The 23,810-nt window shown below is 44.8% G+C and overlaps 1 protein-coding gene across 1 annotated transcript in view; it reads right to left on the bottom strand.

Annotated features, from left to right (window-relative positions):
• The window catches only part of MGAT4B (alpha-1,3-mannosyl-glycoprotein 4-beta-N-acetylglucosaminyltransferase B), a 385,842-nt gene that overhangs the window by 96,362 nt on the left and 265,670 nt on the right, over positions 1 to 23,810 (bottom strand). The window contains exon 9 of the mRNA XM_073568013.1: positions 2,436 to 2,566. Within this exon, the coding sequence (XP_073424114.1) occupies positions 2,436 to 2,566 (131 nt within the window). The remainder of the gene's footprint in view (positions 1 to 2,435; positions 2,567 to 23,810) is intronic.

Genomic DNA, 23,810 nt, shown 5'->3' with positions numbered 1-23,810 from the left:
TCCAGGAGTTGAATGATACTTTATAGCAGGTCTGGGAGGAGAATATCTGCCACCTCATCAACAGCATGCCCAGGCGTTGTAGGGAGGTCATACAGACACATGGAGGCCACATACACTACTGGGCATCATTTCCTTGTTTTGAGGCAATTCCACTGAAGTTGGGTCAGCCTGTAATTTGATTTCCACTTTGATTTTGAGTATCCTTCCAAATCCAGACCTCCATGGGATATTATCTTTGATATACATTTTTATGTTTTATTGTTCTCAACGCATTCCACTATGTAATGAATAAAGATTTGCAACTGGAATATTTCATTCAGCGATATCTAGGATGTGGTATTTTAGTGTTCCCTTTATTTTTTTGAGCAGTACATATCTCTTACATATACCTATACATAGACACACACACACACACACATATATAAAATATACACATACATACACACAGTATATATACAGTATATTTATTTAAATGGTTCCTAATTCTAAACTTTGCAAAAAAAAAATTGGTTTGAGCTGCTACATTTTTTAATTGCCTTTTTGGTGGAAGTGAGGTGACCACATGGATTAATAAATTATATTTTATGAATCTGACCTCTAAATGTCACTACACCAAAATATTTTTTAATGCCTTTATTTTTAAAATTGGGAAAAGGAAGGTGATTCAATCTCTTATGTTTTTATTATTTGTTTGTTATTACTTTTGACTTATTTTTCTAGTTCCCTTACAGAACCCATACCTGACCGGCATTTGTAGAACATACTGCAATGCTTCAGTATTAGTAACAAAACATTCATGTAGCACATAATATGTAACCAGGTTAGGCCTGTTTCACACTTACACTTTTTCTGGCTGTTGAAATCCACTAAAAATGGCGGAAAACGGATCCGCCTGGGTACGGATTAAACGTGTGGCACCGGACCGCTATGGTTCACGGATCCGCGGACATACAGATGCAACGAACGTCCATCAGTCAATATCCGCCGATAATGCAAGTCAATGGGGAAAAAAACGGATCAACAAGAAAAATGGCGGATCCGTTTTTGGCGGATTTTGACTGATGGTGACAAACGGATGTGTGAAACAGGCCTTAGGAACATAATAAAATTGAAAGTTCCCTCTATATGTAAAAAGAAATAGATAAATGAGGTAGAGTACTCCTATAAGGCCTGTTTCACACTTCAGTTGTTTTTCGTCAGTTGAAATCCGCCAAGAGTGAAAAAAATGGGTCCGTTTCTGCTATGTAACAAACGGTTGCACCGGATCCGTTTTGTGGACGGATCCGCCAGTGTATGAAATTTCAAGGGACAGATGTCTGGAAAAAGGAGGGAGATAAAGATAGAGAACTTTTTTCGCCGCTTCCAGAACGCTGTTTAGGGTTAAAATTCATGAAAGGGAAAATCTCCCGGGCATGTGCAGTTTAAAATAGCGGAAAAAAACGTTACATTGTCCGTCTACTAGACCCGGCAGACGTTAAAATTCAAACGGATCCGTGAAAAAACGGATGCAACGGACGACCATCAGTCAAAATCCGCCGCTAATGCAAGTCTATGAGGAAAAAAACGGATCCGCCAAAAAAATGGCGGATCCGATTTTTTTCCAAAAAAATCAGCGGATTTTGACTGACGTCAAACAACTGAAGTGTGAAACAGGCCTAAACGGTTTGAACAAAAGACCACTATTGGAGTAGCTACAAGAGATGTTATAAATACATTTTTATTGACACAATATTTAAAAGTTAAAAAGCATATATAGGGTAATTTCATGGTCTAGTAAGGAGGAACAAACATACTGGAGGGGTATCCGATAGACAGTGCCACCCACACGCCGGGCTTCACGGAAGTACCAAGAAGTCAGCAATGGCCCCCTGCAGCCACTGGAACCCACCGGCACCCAGCCATTGTAAGAAGGGGTGCTGAAATGGACACCTATGTCTCATGTCTGCTAAGGAGGGCAAAAGCTGATGCAAACTGGAAAGGGATTAATAATCATCCATATTGTCGATAACATCCCAATTACTGTAATTAGTTTTTTGACCACATAAAACCGGCAAATAAACGAGTGTTTGGCTCGTATGTTGACCATGTGCAATATTTAAATTGGGTAATGATCATGAAAGAGAGTTATGAGAAATGGCCATGTAAATGGTCAACCATGGGAATTTGAAAGGCTGATTTTTTTATTTTTAAGTTTCACTAAAACCCTAATATTTCCCAGGCATGTTCATCAAAAAAATTAAAAAAAAAAATCTTTTTGCCAATGTAATTCCAAATAGGCTTTCTGTTTCTGAACTGCGCAATCCACTCCAAATTCTCTTTCACGAGCCGAGGTGATGTATAAATGACAAGTGGAATTTAAAATGCAGACAGTGCACGAGCTCCCTCCGAAGAGGAGACTCTCACAAGTGCCACAGCGGCAATCTGGTATTACTTACAGCATCCTTCTCTGGATTGCACACTTTCACCCACAGGATGTGGTCCAGCAGCCAGTCGATAGGCTTGTCTTTGTAAAACATGAGGATAAACTCGACAATCAGGCTGAGGTCCAGAGACTTGAAGAGCTTTCCTAAACGTAATGAAAGAAAATTGTGTTTACTCAGATTTCTTTTCTTTTTTTTTTAATGCGCTTCATAAATAAAATTTCAAAATATCCACTATGGATGAGAAGTTTTGGTGAAGCTTTCTGAGCTGATTGCTGCCATTAAGCCTTAAATACCGCCAATCAAATGACAGTCGGAGAGCGATCGATTGGGATACAAGTATACAGTGCGTGTAATTCTAGATGTTCACAGTTGGCAAACAAAAGCGGGAAAAAGCAAGTGTAAATGTCCATGCTGCTATTAACACCGGGAAGTTTCCTTACATAATGCACTGAACAAGAAAAGAAAGGTTGAAAGTAAACAATACTGGGTGAAAATTTACGATTTGTGGCTGCAGACAAAATTACCATAAGAGTAACTTTCAGGGGAAAAAAAAAAAAAAAAAACTAGTCGCTACTGTGTAGAGTTTATATTTAATATTGTTTCCTGCAATGTAATATATTTGTATTAACATATTTTGTATTGTGCCTTTTTTGCATTTTTGGAGGTGGTCCTTAATGCAGCAGCCCCTCCCCTCACTCGCTTTACAGCAGCAGAGATGCGTTACTGTAAAGTCAGCCTAGTCTGGCACAGAAATTTCCCCATAAGTTTCTAAAAGTAGGTGGAGCAGACTTAATGGGGTGGATCCTGGAAGTTAGAAGTAACACTCCTTAAGGCCTTATTCAGACCTCCATTTTTCACATACGTTTTCTAGCCAAAATTTTCACATACCCATATACAGTTTATGAGGATGTGTATGGTTTTCTGTGGACCGTGTGATCATACAAAAATCATTGAGACATGTCAATTTTGAAAAAAATCCGATTCAAGTCTATGGGTCTGTGAAAATTATTATTATAGCGCCATTTATTCCAGTAATCCCATGGATTGCATCAGTGTGCGGTCCATGTGCTCTCCATGCTCAACATTGTAGTACAGGAGAAGCTTTGTCATTTATGTTTCCACATGTGAAAATCACTGATCAAACACTGATGGTAAAAGCTGACACCCTGACCAAACACTGATGGTAAAAGCTGACACCCTGACCAAACACTGATGGTAAAAGCTGACACCCTGACCTCACACTGATGGCAAAAGCAGACACTGATCAAACACTGATGGCAAAAACTGACCCACTGACCAAACACTGATGGCAAAAGCTGACACACTGACCAAACACTGATGGTAAAAGCTGACCCACTGACCAAACACTAACCCACTGACCAAACACTGATGGTAAAGGCTGACACATTGACCAAACACTGATGGCAAAAGCTGACACACTGACCAAACACTGATGGCAAAAGCTGACACACTGACTAAACACTGATGGTAAAAGCTGACCCACTGACCAAACACTGATGGTAAAGTCTGACACATTGACCAAACACTGATGGTAAAGTCTGACACATTGACCAAACACTGATGGTTAAAGCTGACACACTGAAGGCAAAAGATGACACACTGACCAAACACTGATGGCAAAAGCTGACACACTGACCAAACACTGATGGTAAAAGCTGACGGTTAAAGCTGACACACTGACCAAACACTGAAGGCAAGAGATGACACACTGACCAAACACTGATGGCAAAAGCTGACACACTGGCCAAACACTGAAGGCAAAAGCTGACCCACTGACCAAACACTGATGACAAAAGCTGACCCACTGACCAAACACTGATGACAAAAGCTGACCCACTGACCAAACACTGATGGTAAAAGCTGACCCACTGACCAAATACTGACCAAACACTGATGGTAAAGGCTGACACATTGACCAAACACTGATGGTTAAAGCTGACACACTGACCAAACACTGAAGGCAAAAGATGACACACTGACCAAACACTGATGACAAAAGCTGACACACTGACCAAACATTGATGGTAAAAGCAGACACACTGACCAAACACTGATGAACTTCAAACCATTTTTTCCACATGTTAAAAACCACGGACCTCTGAATGAGATGAAGAAAGTATTGAGATGCACAGACTCGGATTGATGACATTAAATAAAAAACTACCAAAAACTATATATCTGCATATAAGTGTCATCAGCTAAATAACAAGTGTCCAGAGATCAAACATTAGCAAACTTCATAATACTAGAGAGGTACGGCTAACACTATCAGTCTTTATTGCAGAGACTCCTCGGCCATGCAACAGCAACATGAGTCAGCTGGAATGGCGGATTACAAACAACTCTTGATATGATATGGATGAGGAGTCGAAGAATAAACACTGCAGTATGGAAAGAGAGAAATGACCAAGAAATGTAGAGAAGGGACTGACAATTAATTCTAGTCACTAGACAGAAAGTGAAGATACAGGTATAAAAAGCAAAAAAATTTATAAGGTAAAAATACTAAGACATTCAAACAACCACTAGATATAAAAACATTTTTCCTGTACATTAGCAAACATAAAACAATTTTTTTCAGCAAACTAACCCACTTCTAACAGCTAAATAGCTCTTTAAAAATCTTTTTAAGTGTGCACTCCTGATTAAGGCAGTGAAACGCAGGTTGAAGTATTTGCAGGTCCTTTCCCTGCTTCACCATGGGTACAATATTCCACAAAAAGAGACAAAAAGAAGCACCTGCACACATAGGGTATCACCTGGAGATCATATATGGACTGCAGGTGACAGTGATAGCACAAGCACACCTGGTTAGTGTAAGAGAGCACAACTCCCTTGAGTAACTTAGACAGCTGCAAACAAAGGCTCTTTCCTGATGCCGATTTAAGCACATTCAGTAGTTTTTGATATGGTGCGCTTCCTTTGCGCTGCAATCAGTCACAAGTTCGTTGAGCTGTGCATTTCCCAGATGACGATAAAATGTCAAGCAATACCGGTTGTTGTACAGCACACTTGCTTCGCCGATGGGGTACAAAGTGGTTTACCGACATGTACAATCACAAAGCTTTTCAGAGCCAGACCAGTTCCTTCATCAGATGCTATATAAAAATCTCGTTTGTCAGTCAGCAGAAGCCGATTACAAATAGTTACATTTCTTTGAAATTGGCTTCTGTTGAGAGTTAAACAAGATTACGAAGCATCATCTGATGAAGGAACCGGGCCGGCTCTGAAACGCGTTGTGATAATATACAGGACAGCCTACCTTACCATAGAAACATGTCCTCCACCATATGAAACTCCATCACTTATCTGTCCTATGGGGGGCTCAAACTGCCTGGCAGGATTCGAACCTAACAGCCCCTGTTCACCAGTCGGCAGCTCTTCCTTCTAAGCTATTCAGCTCGCTAGACAGTTCCGTGCATATCCAAATACTTGAACCTATGTTGTGGCTGATGTCTCCTTCCTGAGTTTCCTGTTGGTTACCACCCTGAGTTCCTGATTGGTTCATTTTGATTGCACACCCTATTAAAAACTGGTCTTGCTCTCAAGTTCCTTGCGCGATTATTGAGCTACCTGCCTTTAGTCAAGATTCCTTCCACCTGCTATTCCTTCAAACGACACTGCTGCTCCTGGTGAACGAGCCCTGGCTTCCTTGTCTACGATTCCTGCTTATTCCTTCAAGCGACACTGCTGCTCCTGGTGAACGAGCCCTGGCTTCCTTGACTACGATTCCTGCTTATTCCTTCAAGCGACACTGCTGCTCCTGGTGAACGAGCCCTGGCTTCCTTGACTATGATTCCTGCTGCTTTTTCCTTCACACGACACTGCTGCTCCTGGTAAACGAGCCCTGGCTTCCTTGTCTACGATTCCTGCTTATTCCTTCAAGCGACACTGCTGATCCTGGTGAACGAGCCCTGGCTTCCTTGACTACGATTCCTGCTTATTACTTCAAACTACATTGTTGTTCCTGTGTATCGACTCCTTGGCTATTCCAGACTATGCTACCTGCCCGGTGCTGCCCCTAGTGGTTGCATTATCACTACTCCAACCAGGTCAGTCCGTAACACTGCCCTTAGCACCTACGGTCAGTCACATAGTCCTGCCCCTGGTGATGGTGTTGATTACATCCCGTAAGTCATCAACAATGACTGTAAACCTTGAACCATCACCATTCACCTACTGGCCAGTGAGTATACAGATTCTACTGCCCTGAACAGAAGACAGCGGGAAATGTGTACGCGTTGGTCTTTAGATGAACAGAGATCACTGCGAATGCTTTACAGCAGCTGCAATCAATGGGAGGTAAAAGTCAGAAAAATATCACAGATTACTACAGCCTCTTTCCCCAGTGACAAAGGACTCACATACGAAATCTTATTGTATATGGTGTTCCTTCACTGTTTTATCTAGGTCTCTAGCAGGACTGCCTTACTCACTTTCTAATGATAAAGCGATTACTCTGCACATTCTGTCCCATTCTACACAACAAAACTAACGGGAACTAAAGAAAAGTAGAAATACCCATTGTATGTTTTTACTGGTGAATAAGAACACTACATATTTCAAACATTTTTTTATGGATAGTCAATATATAAACACCAAAAATTTAAAAAATATATATTTATTTGATATTTTCTGATGATATATTTCAACATACCACTTAAACTGAATAGGAGGCGGTCTTGGCGTGCATAACCAATCCTGTAAAGAGTAACAATGGCACTACATTTCCTAGATTAATGCATAATTTGATGTGGATTCATGAATCCCAAAGCCTATAAAAATCATTTTACAACATTTCTGTTCCGTGGCAGCAGTAAAGACCTTTATGCAGAACTCTTCCCTACTGAGTGATGCTAATAATAAGGAATGTGTTCTGCTTTCATTGGTGAAAAAGAGAACAGTTGTCACTATGAACTGATAAAACAACGTAATTTGTGAGTCTGCTGAATCTCATGAATACCTGATCAAAATGAAAAAGAGCAGAAGAGGCACACCAATAAAGTGACCGAGATCATATATTTAGGGCATCTGCCCTTCAGAATGAGCATACAAAATAATATTAATGCACTTTGCCATATATTTGCAGCAAAAAAATCAAAATGAAAGGAATCCGTCAAAAGGCTTGAATCTTACAATGAATAGTTGCTTTACAATTCCCCAAAAGGGTGATCAAGGGACTGCATTTCATTAACTAGATGACCACCCTGGAGAGCGGTCTATAGGACGGAATTGGGCAAGTACAAAAACTAAATAAAAGGCAACAGCGATAATGGCCTATAAAAAGCAATGCAGAGGTCTGAACGGAGGTATACCAACCCTACAGACAAACATCAAGAGGCAAATTTATCCAAACGGTCTACATTAAAACCTGTTTTCGTTGGCCACCTGTGATATCTGCTGTACATGTGCGGTGGATTAACGCTCTGCATTTATGGAGAGCGCTCAGCAGCGGAGCCTGTGCTATACAGCACGGGTGCTAATGGAGAGCACAGCACTAACCTCATTAGATGCCTCTGTCAATTGTGACAACAGCATTTAAAAGGTTGAAATTGACAAAAGAAGTCCCTTGCAATTTAGCTAACGCCTTCCTCCACAACATGATTATAGAGTACTGATGGCATTGTGATGGCAGCCGAGGAGTCTATTAAAGGTACTTGTGACCGTCATGTTTGTATAACCATGAAGGTCCCATGGCTGGGCATCATAGGATAGAGGTAATTTTATAATGCATACAATACATAATATTACAGCCCTGCAGTGTATTGTACAAGTGATTACAGGTTCAAATTCATTAGGGGCAACCAGTAAATAACATTAAAAAAGTTCATATCACCCCTTTTGCCCCAGAGATAAATAAAATATATATATAAAAAACAATTTCGGAATCACTGCATCCATAAGTGTCCAAACTAATAAAATATCAAAATATTTATTACATAGGGTGGGGCGATAGTCAAAATGGAAGAATCACTGTTTTATGTAAGATTCACCTCCAAAAAGAGAGTTCAGAGATCTGAATGTCGTATGGACCCTGAAATGGTATTAATAAAAACTACAGCACATATCACAAAAAACAAGCCCTGACAGAACGATCAATTAAAAAAATATAATAAAGATATAGTGTCCTTGGAAGGCGAGGAGGAACAAAAATCAAAAGTAAAACGAGGAACCCTACTTTCAGTCAGCTGTAATACCAGGAACAGCCACAGCATGATGTTCGGTGATGTGCCTGGTAAACAATAAAGAGGGTACCAAAGTGATCACCTGACTGAGGGCGTGGCAAGAGCCAGAACCATAGAGGGACCAGAGTGATCAGTTGATTGAGGGAGTGCCAAGAGCCAGAACCATAAAGAGGGACCAGAGTGATCAGCTGATTGAGGGCATGCCAAGAGCAAGAACCATAAAGAGGGACCAGAGTGATCAGATGATTGAGGGCGTTCTAAGAGCCAGAACCATCTGGGACCAGAGTGATCAGCTGATTGAGGGCATGCCAAGAGCCAGAACCACAAAGAAAGACCTGAGTGATCAGATGAGTGAGGGCATGCCGAGAGACAGAACCACAAAGAGGGACCAGAGTGATCAGATGAGTGAGGGCATGCCAAGAGACAGAACCACAAAGAGGGACTAGAGTGATCAGATGATTGAGGGCATGCCAAGAGACAGAACCACAAAGAGGGACCAGAGTGATCAGATGATTGAGGGCGTGCCAAGAGCCAGAACCATAAAGAGGGCATCAGAGGGATCAGGTGATTGATGGCGTGCCAAGAACCAGAACCATAAAAAGTGCACCAGAGTGATTAGCTGATTGAGAGAGTGCCAAGAGCCAGAACCATAACGAGGGCACCACAGTGATCAGCAGATTGAGGGAGTGCCAAGAGCCAGAACCATAAAGAGGGCACCACAGTGATCAGCAGATTGAGGGAGTGCCAAGAGCCAGAACAACCACAGTGATCAGCAGAGTGAGGGAGTGCCAAGAGCCAGAATTGTACAAATCAGATCAGGCCATCAATTGAGTCTCTGAAAAACTTTAATACTACGTGACCTAGCAAATGCTTGTTGGCCATTGCAAACTTACCTATTACTAGAGTTGAGCGACTTTGGTCGGATCGGGTTTCGTGAAACCCGAATGAAACAAAATAAGTTTCAGATGAAACTCGTCCGACTAGAGCAAAAAAAAGTCGGAGTTTCGTCCGACTTTTATTTCCCATTGACTTGCATTGGGGTCGGGTTTCGGACGAAACTCCGACTTTGTTTTGCTCTAGTCGGACGAGTTTCATCTGAAACTTATTTTGTTTCATTCGGGTTTCACGAAACCCGATCCGACCAAAGTCGCTCAACTCTACTTATTACTTCTGGAATTAAGTCTTTGCTTTTCCCTGGGGGTATCCCTAATCATTATGGGAATTGAGTATATAATATTTATGTAAACCATCCCATAATTACATCTCTTCATATACATGCATTTATTACGCAGTAACTACTGACATGCTTAACTTTAATGACTCCTCGCTGATCATTTCACCAAATCAGAAACATGGATTTTTGTGAGTACTCACCGTAAAATCCTTTTCTCCGAGACGCTCATTGGGGGACACAGAGACTGTGGGTGTGTGCTTCTGCCGTCTGGAGGCCGACACTAAGTATACAAAAAAAGAGTTAGCTCCTCCTCCGCCGCATACACCCTCGCCCCCAGGCCGGGCGTAACTCAGTTTAGTGCATAAGCAGTAGGAGAACGCGCCTTAAACTCAGGCAAGAAACTATATGTCTGAAAAAGGGGCCACCCTAAACCTTGTACAAGGATTTGTATAACTCAAAATAAGTAAATGCCAACTGGCTGATAGGGTGGGTGCTGTGTCCCCCAATGAGCGTCTCGGAGAAAAGGATTTTACGGTGAGTACTCACAAAAATCCATGTTTCTCCTTCGTCTCATTGGGGGACACAGAGACTGTGGGACGTTCTAAAGCAGTCCTCTGGGCGGGATCTTAGCTCACCCAATCCATGCTAATTTGCGCCCCTGATTAGAGGTGCGCAACTGCTGCCTGGAGAATCTTTCTTCCCAGGCTTGCATCCGAGGATGCCTGGGTATGTACGTTATAATGTTTGACAAACGTATGCAAACTGGACCAGGTAGCTACTTTGCACACCTGCTCCGCTGAAGCCTGGTGTCGCAGTGCCCATGAGGCACCCACTGCTCGTGCCGAGTGAGCCTTGATCCCTGCCGGAACCGGCGTGCCACTGATTTGCTAAGATTCTTGGACCGTCAGGCGAACCCATCTGGCCAAAGTCGCTCTGGACGCAGCGAGCCCCTTCCGCCGCCCTTCTGGAACCACGAATAGAGAGTCTGTCTGGCGGAATGGCGCTGTCCTTGTCACATACCTCCTAAGAGCTCTTACCAGATCCAGGGTGTGCAAAGCCTTTTCTACCCTGTGCACCGGTGCCGGGCAAAACGAGGGTAAGACAATGTCTTCGTTGATATGGAATGCAGACACAACCTTCGGCAAGAAGGGAGGAGCTGGCCTTAAAACTACCTTATCTTTATAAAAGGTCAGGAACGGCTGTTTACAAGATAAGGCCGCCAATTCCGAAATCCGCCTAATAGACGTTATAGCTACTAGAAAAACGACCTTTCTGGACAGGTAAGGTAAGGAGACCTCTTGCAATGGTTCGAAAGGAGCCTCCTGAAGGGCCCTGAGCACCAAGTTCAGGTCCCATGATTCCGTCGGTGCTTTATAGGGGGGTACTAAATGTGCGACCCCCTTCATAAACGTCCTAACCTGCCAGACGGAAGCGACTTTTCGTTGGAAAAGCACCGACAGGGCCGAGATTTGCGTTCTGAGCGAACTCTGAGCCAACCCTGCGTCCAGCCCTGCCTGTAGAAAAGCCAGTACGTTGGGGATCGAAAAAACCAGAGGAGCCACTTCACGATCCCTACACCAACGGAAAAAAACTTCCCAAGTTCGATGATATACTCTCGCCGAGGAAGGCTTTCGGGCACTCACCATCGTGGCCGCCACATCGCGCCTGAATCCTGCCTGTGTTAACAGCCAAGATTCAATGGCCACGCCGTCAAACACAGGGCCCCTAAGTTCGGATGGCAGATCGGCCCCTGGGACAGTAAGTCCGGCCGATCTGCCGACGTCAGTGGGCGGGACTTCCGGCTACCACCGGAAGTCGGCGGGCGGGGCCTCGCGCGATACTCATGGGCCTCCACCTGCAGCGGGGGCCGCGGCCGCCGGCGGGCTTCCGGCCGCACTCCGGTACACACGGCGTGCGGTGTCCGGGTGCAGCGCCACTCTGGGCAAACGGCCTCGGCCTCTACCGTTACTCACCGGGGGCAAACTTGCGGTGCGCTCCGGGAGAGAGGCGACGGGCGAGCGAGAGAGACGGATCTCCCTAATATTAAAGGTGAGCAGGGCCATCCGCCGTGGGCTCCATCCCCGGCAGGGAAGGGGAGGCTTCTGGTACCGGCTTCTTCCCCCTGTACTCGGCCACGTCCAGTGACTAGACTCCTTGGCTCACCTGCGCCTCCAACTCAACCCCTGGACTCACTACCTAGGGGTGGAAGGGGCCTCTATAAATTGTGTTGTAGGAGAGGAACAACGTGGAGGCTGACCCCTGGGTTCTGCTCACACGTGCTCGCCTGTTGAAGTTATGGGGAAACCGAATCCTCTTATCAGGATGCGTTGCCCCTCTTTACAAAATAAAAAAGAAAAATGGTTGTCTGGGAAAAAGTCCCAGATGTGTCCCTCGGTGCGGGAGAGGACACGTGGAGGGTTACTCACACGTGGTCGCCCGTTGATGATTTGGGGAGATCGGACCCTCTCTATAGGATCCGTCGCCCCTGACTTATCTTCATAGAAAAGGGAGGGAAAAGAAAGAAAAAAAATCTAGTCTGGAGCTCCAGACTGCGTGTGCCTCCATCAGACACTAAGCAAAAACTGAGTTACGCCCGGCCTGGGGGCGAGGGTGTATGCGGCGGAGGAGGAGCTAACTCTTTTTTTGTATACTTAGTGTCGGCCTCCAGACGGCAGAAGCACACACCCACAGTCTCTGTGTCCCCCAATGAGACGAAGGAGAAACACATATATTTCCCTTTCAAGGTTAACTACTGTGGTGTGAAGCTATGAATCCTACATTATGGAATGTAATTCATCTTCTTCATCCTGCAAACTTGCAAAATACCGTCATGGTGGAAATCTTTATAAATTGCGGATGAATGTGGGAGGTAACCGGTGTGTTCACTTCCATTCTTCAATGGGTTAATCCATAAAGAGAGGAAGACAATTGACCTACTTATCTTTTATACTGATAATAATATGTTATTATGTTGTGTGCAAATATTATTCACTCCGATGTTTTCTGTCGGTAAGAAAACCGCAGACTTGTATTACTGGGGGTCTCGGGGGACTTGGCGCACTCTGCATATCAATGCGATTTCAGCACTGTAAGATCAGAGATGAAATAAGATCTCGCCAACCTTTATTTCTCATTCCACGCATAGGAACGCATGAGAAAAAAAAAATAATTCCTTAATGAAAAACGCGATGTGATTAATGGTGCAAAGGAGCAGGTCAACTAAACAGACCGCACTTTGTAGTAAATTTTTCAATCTATGGATGGATGAAGAGGCGACAAGCCAGCGGCGATTCATTATGTTGGCAAAAATTATTATTTCTTTTAATGAGCTTGAGCCCCAAAAAAACGCTTTGTGGTCGTGTTTTAATGTGCGAGCTTAGCACAAGACGGGCGCTCACCTTTTCTTTTAGGCATTTGTCCAGGTCATTAGGCGATTCCTGATAAAAGATGTTTTTTTTTTTTAATAAAAAAGGTCCCGCTAAATTAGCTGCCCGTTATTCTCAGATGTGATAAATTACGCGCAGGTCTGTAGTTATTCTTGTACTGAAAAAAAACCCAAAAAGTTATTAAATATTCTGAGACAGCAATGAGACCCGCTTGCCCGTGCTTTGCAAGCAGTGCTGGGATATATTAATTGCATCCGAGCCAACCCGCAGGAGTGGATCACACAACGCCCAACGTCCCGCGTGGTCTCGCAGTCAACAGCTTGTGCTAAACAACAAGACGAGGCATCTGCTGAAATCGAGACTTTGGTCTCCAATCGGCCTCTTATCTCAAAGCCCCAGTGAGCTGAAGTGGCCAAAGTATCTTAATTAAACATATCAAAAGGCAAGAATTTCCTATACGGCCACCTGTCTCTGCCTGCAGGCTGACAAATCGTCTCATCGTCCCACTTACTTACAAGATGAGATACAAGTGGAAACATCCAGCATTAGCGCTGAACATGAACCACAAGGCAGCGATGGCCACAATGCACAGCTTGTGACGAGCGATTCCGCTAAATTATTGAGGCGTTATCCCATTTTACGTATTGGAAATGGTTTTTCGGAATAGAATGACGGACCGCTGTAAAATGTTCCTTGCCTTTTACATATCTTTTTGCATCACGTGATGTACCTGTATACAGCTTGTACACAACGACATCACTTTTTGTTGTAAATGACGAATACATATTACGTATGTATGAGGATCGTACGTATAACACAGTGCAAAAAAAATGTGCAAACATGCCTTAAAGGAGAACTTTTTTTTTTACTTAAAGTCATGCATTTTGGGATGAAAATCATATTTGCAATTCGGTTTTCTAAAAGAAAAGAAAAAAAATATTTGGACCTCAGTCATCTTTTTTTTGCCAACAAAAATTGTGTAAAAACTATGAAAAAGTTGGAAAATTTTGGCTTCAGAGTTGGGCGCAAATTTGTCAGCTTTAGGGGTTTTCATGCCAGTTTTTTTTCAACTCCGCCAAAAATGGGTGAAGCTGAGGAGGGAGAGGGGCATGATTACAGCTTGTCTAACTGTTGACAGGCTGTGGCATTCCTTTCACTAGAAATCTTACTTTAGTTGGGGACTGGAGTAAGATTTTGAGCGTGATGCACGTCACTTGTCAGATCCTTCAGAGTGCGGTGATTCCGAGTTCGGCGTTTCAGACTCCTGCAAATCCCCTCATCAAGAACAGCGAGAAAAAATAATTCCTAACAAATTGGGCCCTTCATCTCTACACTTTACTGGTTGCAGAACGAGTCCATTTATAATCTTGAGTTCATTCTGATTTTGTAACTCTTATGTGCCTTTTTCTGGGCTCCTCTCAGCTGATTTCTGACTGCATAATAGTTGAGAAGAACTCTGATGTGGTCATAGAGCAGCCAAAATGAAAAAAAGACAAATAAAAAAAGTGCCAAAGTCTCCCACCTGTCTTTCTATGAGCTCTTGGTTGATTTATGATCACTTCAACATTTATTTCAATTTGAATGTGATCAGAAATCAGCTGAGAGGAGCTTAGAAAACACAGATAAAAGAGTTACAAGCTCTTCAAGGTCACGCTGAAGTCAGACTTTCCTGATTAAGAGAAGCATGACTCTAAATGAATCAGAAGGCTCTCATGAGTGGAGTGCGCTTTGTCACAAATTGAACTCCTGTCAGTGACTGGAGCAAAATTTCTTTCGTAGAGAACACTACAGCTCGTCATGAGTTAGATGAGCTGCGGAGTCATGCCTCCACGTCACCCTTATCCTGCCCCAGCTTCGCCCATTTTGGCAGAGCGGGGACAATCTGGCCTAACAGAATGACAAACGTCAAAAAAAAAAAAAATAGTGACTTTGCAAAGCAATTTACACCAGAATTCTGGCAAAATTGCCTTGATGAATCGGGAATGAAGTCTGTAAAAGCCTAAAATAAAAAAAAGTATGTAAAAAATACATAAATTCATGTACATATAAAAATAAAAATCAAATAAAATCTCCCAGAGCTGAATAAATTATAATAAAAAAACAGACAAATGCTACTTATTTGTTCACTGGCATTTTCCCTTGTGCTCGACTGTTACTTCTTAAATTAGTACATCAGCAAAGACTGTGTAAAGGCAGTAACACTCAGCAGGGAAAAGTCTCCAACGCTGCCACTTAATAGCTGTAACAGCCTAAAAGCCAAATGCTAAAATTGAACAGCAAGAACGAGCCAGAAGTTTCTGCTTAGGAAATAAGTCGTTAACTCCCTTTAAAAATGTTAATGCACAACATAATCCCTCAAAGAGGACCTTTCATCAGTTTGAGCATTATAAAATGGCCACAAAGGAATAGTGGCTGCAGAGGTGAATAATACATAGTTTTTTATTTTTTCATTTTGTCTCTCAGTTGCGGAGACCTTAGCTTGTAAATTTTAGTTTTGTTTTTTTTTTTGTTTGTTTTTAAAAGTCCAAGGGAACGTTACCAACGAGTCTTCTCTTGAATATTTCACGCCCCACTTTTCAGTTTTTGGCTTTTCCACAAAAAATTAAAATAACCAATAAATTTTGTTCAACTTCACAATTGTGTCCCACTTGTTGTTGATTCTTCACCAAAAATTTACATTTGGTATCTTTACGTTTGAAGCATGATATGTGGGAAAAGGTTGAAAAGTTCCAGGGGGCCGAATACTTTCGCAAGGCAATGTATTTGATACAATAGAAAAACAGAACTTAATATTTGGTACAGAAACCTTTGTTTGCAATTACAGAGGACAGACGCTTCCTGTAGTTCTTGACTAAGTTTGCACACACTGCAGCAGGGATTTTGGCCCACTCCTCCATACAGATCTTCTCTAGATCTTTCAGGTTTCGGAGCTGTTGCTGGGCAAAATTGAGTCTCAATTGCAATACATGACCCCATCCATCCTCCCTTCAATACTGTGCAGTCATCCTGTCCCCTTTAAAGAAAAGCACCCCCAAAGTATGATGTTTCTCCCCACCATGCTTCACGGTTGGGACGGTGTTCTTGGCGTTGTACTTATCCTTCTTCTTCCTATAAACACAGTGAGTTGGGTTGATACCAAAAAGTTCTATTTTGGTCTCATCTGACCACATGACCTTCTCCCATGCTTACTCTGGATCATCCAGATGGTCATTGGCGAACTTCAAACGGGTTTGGACATGTGCTGGCGGGAGCAGGGGGACCTTGCGTGCCCTGCAGGATTTTAATAAATGAAGGCGTAGTGTGTTATTAACATTAATGTTTGAGACTGTGGTCCCAGCTCTCTTCAGGTCATTGACCAGGTCCTCCTGTATAGTTCTGGGCTGATTCCTGATCTTTCTCAGAATCATCCTTACCCCACGTCATCAGATCTTGCATGGAGCCCCAGACCGAGGAAGATTGACAGTTATCTTGTGTTTTTTCCATTTTCTAATAACTGTGCCAACAGTTGTTGCCTTCCCACCAAGCTGCTTGCCTATTGTCCTGTAGCCCATCTCAGCCTTGTGCAGGTCTACAATTTTGTCCCCGATGTCGTTAGATAGCTCTTTAGTCTTGGCCATGGCGGAAAGGTTGGAGTGTGATTGATTGTGTGGACAGGTGTCTTTTATACAGGTAACGAGCTCAAACAGGTGCAAATAACACAGATAATGAGTGCAGAGAAGGAGGCTTCTTACAGAAAAACTAACAGGACTGTGAGAGCCATAATTGTTGCTGTGTGGTAGGTGATCAAATACTTTTTTCATGCAGTAAAATGCAATTTAATTATTTAAAAATCATACAATGTGATTTTCTGGATTTATTTTTTTTAAAGATTCTGCCTCTCACAGTTGAAGTGTACCTACGATAAAAACTACAGACCTCTCCATTCTTTGTAGGTGGGAAAACATGCAAAATCGGCAGTGTATCAAATACATATTTTCCGCATAGTAAGCATAAGAAAATAGCAAGATTTCAGATCAGGGCAAGAAAGCCATTAAACAATTGTAGGAGCAATGCATGCTGGAAAGTGAAAGAAAAAGTCCCTGCACCTAAAGTGCTGGCAGAATACTGATGAAAAGAAATAAGGGGTGAAAGACCATGCTTTTCACTTTTTGAAAGGATGTGTTAGTTTTCATTATCAAAACTAAGTCCGTGGTAGTTGTGGATATGGTTCAGGAAGTACTGGAGCACAACAACAAGGTATCGAGGGGACAAAAAAAGTCTTACAGGTTCCCGGTTCCCTTTAAAAGTTATATCAGTCTTTTTAAATGACAGACATAATGGCTGTTTACAGCAGCCAAAACCAATTTGACATTCATCTTCCACTATGGAATAATTTTTTCACTGGTGGGTCTGGTCGTGGTATTTCAGGTTGTGCGCACCGCCATAATTTCCTGCCTATAATGCTCCAGCGCACAGTAAACTGTCACCATCCTTTAATATAATAGTTTGCGTTCTGACAGTCTCCCCGTTCAATTATCCGGTAAGATGCATCTCCATTTGAAAACTTCAGGTGCAGAATGGATTTGTGAAATTCCCAGTTTAAATAAAACACACTCCGAAGCTTTAAATGCCTTTTGTTTCGCAGCGTGACTGTGTTTGTATTTTACAGAAGCATTCAGCATATGAGAGACATTAAAATATGGAGGCTCGGAGAGACCAGAGGGGATTAAACAAATCCATAAATCCATCAGAGCTTAGACAGCCTGTGACTGTGTTGTCAGAGAGAACATCATAAATCAGACGCACGCAGGTAACCGATAATAGGGCTCTATTGTGGCAGTATTAGAAAGAGTCGGCGCAATAAGAGGGACTGCATCGCTTGAAGATTCGGTAAAGAGCTGTTGAAGCTAATGGAAGACTACAAGATGAATAAAAACAAGAACGACGAGCCTCAGCCCCAAAGAACCATTGCTCAAGTGTAAGGGAATTCCATTATTTGCAATCCCATAATACTGTTTTATTAGCCAAATTATATTTGCACCTACTCCAAACAGCGCCAATTCACTTACGGAAAGACAACCATGGGAAATGTCTTCTGCAGATGAAGCCCCCTGAAAAATGGGGTCAACCACCAAGTCAGGGCAAAACAATGCAGAGAAACTTGTATGCTACACGACTTACACTACACACAGATAAGCTTCATGACTAGTGTTGAGCATTCCGATACCGCAAGTATCGGGTATCGGCCGATATTAGCGGTATCGGAATTCCGATACTTAATTCCGATACTTTTTTCATATCGGATTCCGGGATCGGAATCGGAATAGGAAGTTCCCATCATGCTATGAGCCTGCTTGCTTTGATTAAGCCAATGGGAATCCTCCGAAGTGTGGGCACATCCTGTTAGGCATGTAGGCATGTTAACTATTGGCATGGCTGTGATTGGCTGCCGAAATGATGTCATGATGCACTATAAAAGCCACCGCAGCCGCCATTTCTGGTCACTCTGCTGTGAATTCAGTTAGGGACAGGCTGCTGTAGAAGACTGTGAGGGACAGTTAGAAATAGCGATTCCACCAAACATCTAGTGCTTTACCCAGGCTACATAAACCACCACTGTAGCGTTCTTTGCCCTAGCAGCAGTGTTCACAGCTGTCTGCAAGGGCTGTGTGAGTGCAGCTCACGCTGTGGAGTGGGTCCTGCAGCCACGTCAGGCTGTAGGCCACCCAGTGTGATCACTGCTGCCTCATACATCTTTTATTTTTTGAGCTGCATTTTTTACATAATTTCAATCTAGTGTGCTTCCATCCGTATCCATATACGTTGGTTGCAAACACTAGTAGTAGACAGCGGAGCCTTTCTGCAGCCTTTCAGTGCTAGTGTCCACTTTGCTGCACTGTTCACGGCTGTCTGAGAGGTCTCTGACTGTGTGTGAATGCAGCTCACGCTGAGTAGTGTGTCCTGCAGCTACGTCTGGCTGTAGGACGCTCAGCGTGCGTCACTGCCTCACACATATTTTTATTTGAGTGCAGCTCATTTTTTCTTCTATTAGTGTGCATCCATCCGTCTCCATCTACGGTGGTTGCAAACACTATATAGGAGTACACAGCGGAGCCTTTCTGCAGCCTGTCAGTGCCAGTGCCCACTTAGCTGCACTGTTGACGGCTGTCTGAGAGGTCTCTGACTGTGTGTGAGTGCAGCTCACGCTGAGTAGAGTGTCCTGCAGCTACGTCTGGTTGTAGGACGCTCAACGTGCGTCACTGCCTCACACATATTTGTCTTTGAGTGCAGCTCATTTTTTCTTCTCCTATTAGTGTGCATCCATCCGTATCCATCAACATTGGTTGGTTGCAAACACTATATAGGAGTAGATAGAGGAGCCTTTTTTTCTGGCTTGTGCCCTGCCGGCGCAGCCAGATTAGTATTACCCAATTTTTTGGGAGCCTCATCTTTTGCATTGTAGGTTACCTGCCTGCATTGTAATAGCTCCAAAAAGTTGGTGATACTATCAGTTTCAATTCTTTGTTCTCATACTTTGAGTTTGTTTCAAACAAAGAAACCACATAAAAAGTTCACCAAACACTACATTTTGAACTTGTGTAGGCCACATCAGCTCCTATTAAAGTCTAGTCCACACACAAACACTTCATAAAATTAGTGTTTCTTGTACCTGTAACCAGCTGTTCAGGAATAAGCACACTAAGGCCCCCCTTTGTACTTTTTTGCCTATCTTAAGCAGTCTTGCAAGATGAAGAAGGCAGGGAGTAAGGCGCGGGGGCGTGGGGTTTCAGCAGGGAGAGGACGTGGGGATTCTGCAGGGAGAGGACGTGGGGATTCTACAGGTAGAGGACGTGGGGATTCTGGGCCTGCTGCGGGCACCAGTGGATCAGCATCCCCCAGTTTTAGCAGGCAACAGTCCTTTATGCGCAGCTTTGTAGGACCTCAACGTACCCCACTGCTGCGGGAGGAACAAATTGAAGCCGTTGTCGGATGGATGGCAGCTAACGCATCGACTTCAATTACTTCCGCATCCTCTCAGGGTCAGAGCACCGAAGAGCAACCATCTGTCTCTTCACCACCTGCCAAACTGCCCAGGCAGTCAGAGAGACATGGACAGGAGCCATCACAGTCTCTACTTCTGTTCTCGGAATCTGTTGGCTTGGAAAGAGGGGGCCAGCCAAGCAGCATTCCTGAATGTGAAGAAGAGGGAGTATGCAGTGATGCGCAACTTCTTTGTCCCTCTGAATCTGAAGAGGCGAGTGGGCCAGTGCCTATGGTCAGCACACTTCAGTACGCATCAGATGATGACGAGACTCAGTTGCCACTTTCTGGTGCGTACGGTGCTGGCGAGACAACCCCGGAGAAGCAGCTGTTTGAAGAGGGGAGGGAAGATGATGAGGTCCTTGACCCATCATGGCGTGAGCAACAGGAAGGTGGTGGTAGCAGCTCTGAGGAAGAGATTCCCCTACCGGCCAAAACAGGAGGCAGACGGAGGGGGAAGACTTGGTTGCCTGTACCCTCCACTTCGGCACCCGTTAGGAGCATTCCTCCTTCCAAAGGCAAACCGGGCGCTCACAAGAGTTGCAGTGCGTGGTCCTTTTTTGACACAGTTGCAGATGACATTTGCTTTGTCAAATGCAAGCTGTGTCATCAGAGAGTCAAAAGAGGGAGAAATGTCAGCAACCTCAATACCACAAATATGTGGAAACATGTGCGCACCAAGCACGAGTTGGAGTTGCAGAGACACCCTGAAGACGTAGGCCAACGTACAGCACCACCTACCACCTCTTCAGTTCGTGTTGGGCCCTCTTCCTCCAGCTCACACACTGCTGGTTCGGCTTCCTCACAGGATCGCCAAGGAAGAACCTCTGCCACTGTTGTCCGGAGACCCTGTCAGATTCCACCCATAACAGCACGTTCCCATCCATCACAGCCATCGGTAGCACAGGCATGGGATAAAAGGCGCCCTTACTCGGCAAACCATCCCCGAGCACAGTCTCTGAATGCTGGCATTGCCAAACTTCTGGCAGTTGAAATGCTGTCATTCAGGCTGGTGGACACTGACACCTTCCGGGACTTAATGGCATTGGCAGTCCCCCAATACAACGTGCCCAGCCGCTTTTATTTCAGCAGGCGAGCCGTCCCTGCCCTGCAGAAACATGTTGAGGGCAAAATAAAACATGCGCTACTAAACGCCGTTAGTAGCAAGGTCCACCTGACCACCGATGCGTGGACCAGTAACCATGGACAGGGACGATACCTTTCCCTCACTGCCCACTGGGTCAATGTTGTGGAGCCGGGTACGGATCTGGAGAGTGGCGCTGTACGTGTTCTTCCAACGCCACGGATTGCAGGACTCCAGTCTGTACACATAGACTCCTCCTCCTACTCAAGTTCCTCAGAAACAGCAGAGCAGGAGCCTGTTACGACCGATATGAGCACAGCCGTGGCCAAACGTCAACAGGCTGTACTCAAATTAATTTCTTTGGGGAATCGAAGCCACACAGCGCAGGAGCTCTGGAATGCTATCAAGCTGGAGAGCGATGTGTGGTTTGGGCCAGCGAATCTCCAGCCGGGCTTGGTAGTGTGTGACAATGGCCGAAATCTGGTGGCAGCTCTTGGCCTAGGCAACCTCACACACATCCCATGTCTGGCACATGTTCTTAACTTGGTCGTGCAGAGCTTTCTGAGGGACTATCCGGATCTTGATGCACTGTTACACAAGGTCCGCATAGAGTGCGCTCACTTGCGACGTTCCAGCACGGCAAGATCGCGCCTCGCTGCTCTGCAGCGACGATTTGGCCTTCCGGAACATCGCATCATATGTGACCTACCCACCCGGTGGAATTCAACGTTACATATGTTGGAGCGGTTGTGTGAGCAGCAGGCAGCAGTCATGGAGTACCAGCTGCATCAGGCGCAAACAAGTCGCACTGTGCGCCGTTCACACTTCAGCACCATTGAGTGGGCCTCTATGAAGGACATCTGCCTCGTTTTGCGTGCCTACGATGAATCCACGCGGATGGCGAGTGCAGATGATGCACTAGTCAGCATGACTGTCCCCCTTATCTGCCTGCTTCAACAAACACTGCAAGCACTAAGGGATGAGGTTTCAGAAGAGGTGGAGGATGAGGAGTCCCAAATGCCATCTGCTTCTGGACAGTCTGCGCTACGTGTTTCCTCACAAAGGCCTAGGCAGGGGACACTTTGTGAGGAGGATGAGGAGGAGTCGATGGAGGAGGAAGACATCTCTCCAGAGGAGGGAGGTACACAAACCTCTACTCAGTATGTACAGCGAGGGTGGGGTGATGCAGAGCAGGTCGAGGTCACGCCTCAAACAGGGGACAGCGGTTCTTTGGCAGTTGGGAGTCTGCAGCACATGGTTGATTTCATGCTGCAGTGCCTGAGAAACGACCGCCGCATCGCCCACATTCTCGTCTCGGCTGATTATTGGGTGTACACCCTCCTAGATCCTCGCTACCGGGACAGCGTACAAAGGCTCATACCAACGTTGAACCGGGAGCGTAAAATGCGGGAGTACGAAGAGTCACTGGTGCAGTCCATAATGTTTTCCATTCCACCCGACAGCATTGTTGCTAGTGCTTTACAAAGCAGCTCTGTGCGTCGAGGCAGTGGAGGAAACTCTGCACAAAGAGGGAGCAGAGGCAGTGCCGCAGCACAAGGCAAGACCACTATGGCCCAAATGTGGCAAAGTTTTGTGTGTCCACCACAATTGTCTACACCATCAGCGACGCCTCGAGTCAGCAGGAGGCAACGCTTCCGTCAGATGGTGTCAGACTACATGTCTTGCCCTGTCGCTGTACTCCCAGATGGCTCTTCCCCCTTCAAGTTTTGGGTCTCTAAGCTGGATACATGGCCAGAGCTTAGCCAGTATGCATTGGAGGTGCTGGCTTGCCCTGCTGCCAGTGTATTATCGGAACGTGTCTTTAGTGCCGCAGGTGGTGTACTAACAGACCGTCGCACGCGACTATCTTCCGATAATGTTGACCGGCTGACTTTTCTGAAAATGAACAAGGCCTGGATCTCCAAAGACTTTGCCATTCCTCTTACAGACTAAATTAGTGGTTGGCAACTGTATCCAGGTCTGCTGGTGTGTTCATTTTTCTACCACCTGAACTATAATCCCTGTGCTTCAACACAGCCAGTTGTCGCTCAGATGTGTCGTCTGCACAGAGAAACACACTAGCTCCTGTGTTACTGGGGTTCAGTAATGCCAGCTGATCCCCTGCTGTGTGGACGGCAGAGTCACCAGCTCCATCAACATTCAAACCACTACTGATTTTTAACCGTGCCCAACTTAGGTCTCTGGCTCCACTGTCTCTACTATTTCCCCTGACCTCCAACCCCGCCATCTACATCTCTGAAGTGGCGTCAGCACAATCTACACTTGTTCCTGTGGCTCAGTCCCATCAGTTTATCCCCTGATGTGTGTCCGGCAAGGTCTCCTGCTCTGTCCACATTCCCATAACCAGTAGTGGGAATGAGGACAGAGCTGGCGAACTTGCCGGACAAACATCAGGGGATCAACTGATGGGACTGAGCACCAGTAACACAGGAACAAGTGTAGATTGTGCTGACGCCACTTCAGAGATGTAGTTGGCGGGGTTGGAGGCCAGGGTAA

This window comes from Dendrobates tinctorius, unplaced genomic scaffold (assembly GCF_039654945.1).
Source record: "Dendrobates tinctorius isolate UK_male_01 unplaced genomic scaffold, ASM3965494v1 ptg000020l, whole genome shotgun sequence".
In the NCBI taxonomy this organism is placed as follows: Eukaryota; Metazoa; Chordata; class Amphibia; order Anura; family Dendrobatidae; genus Dendrobates; species Dendrobates tinctorius.
Note: the sequence above shows the minus strand (reverse complement) of the source record. Positions and strands in the feature narration are given on the sequence as shown.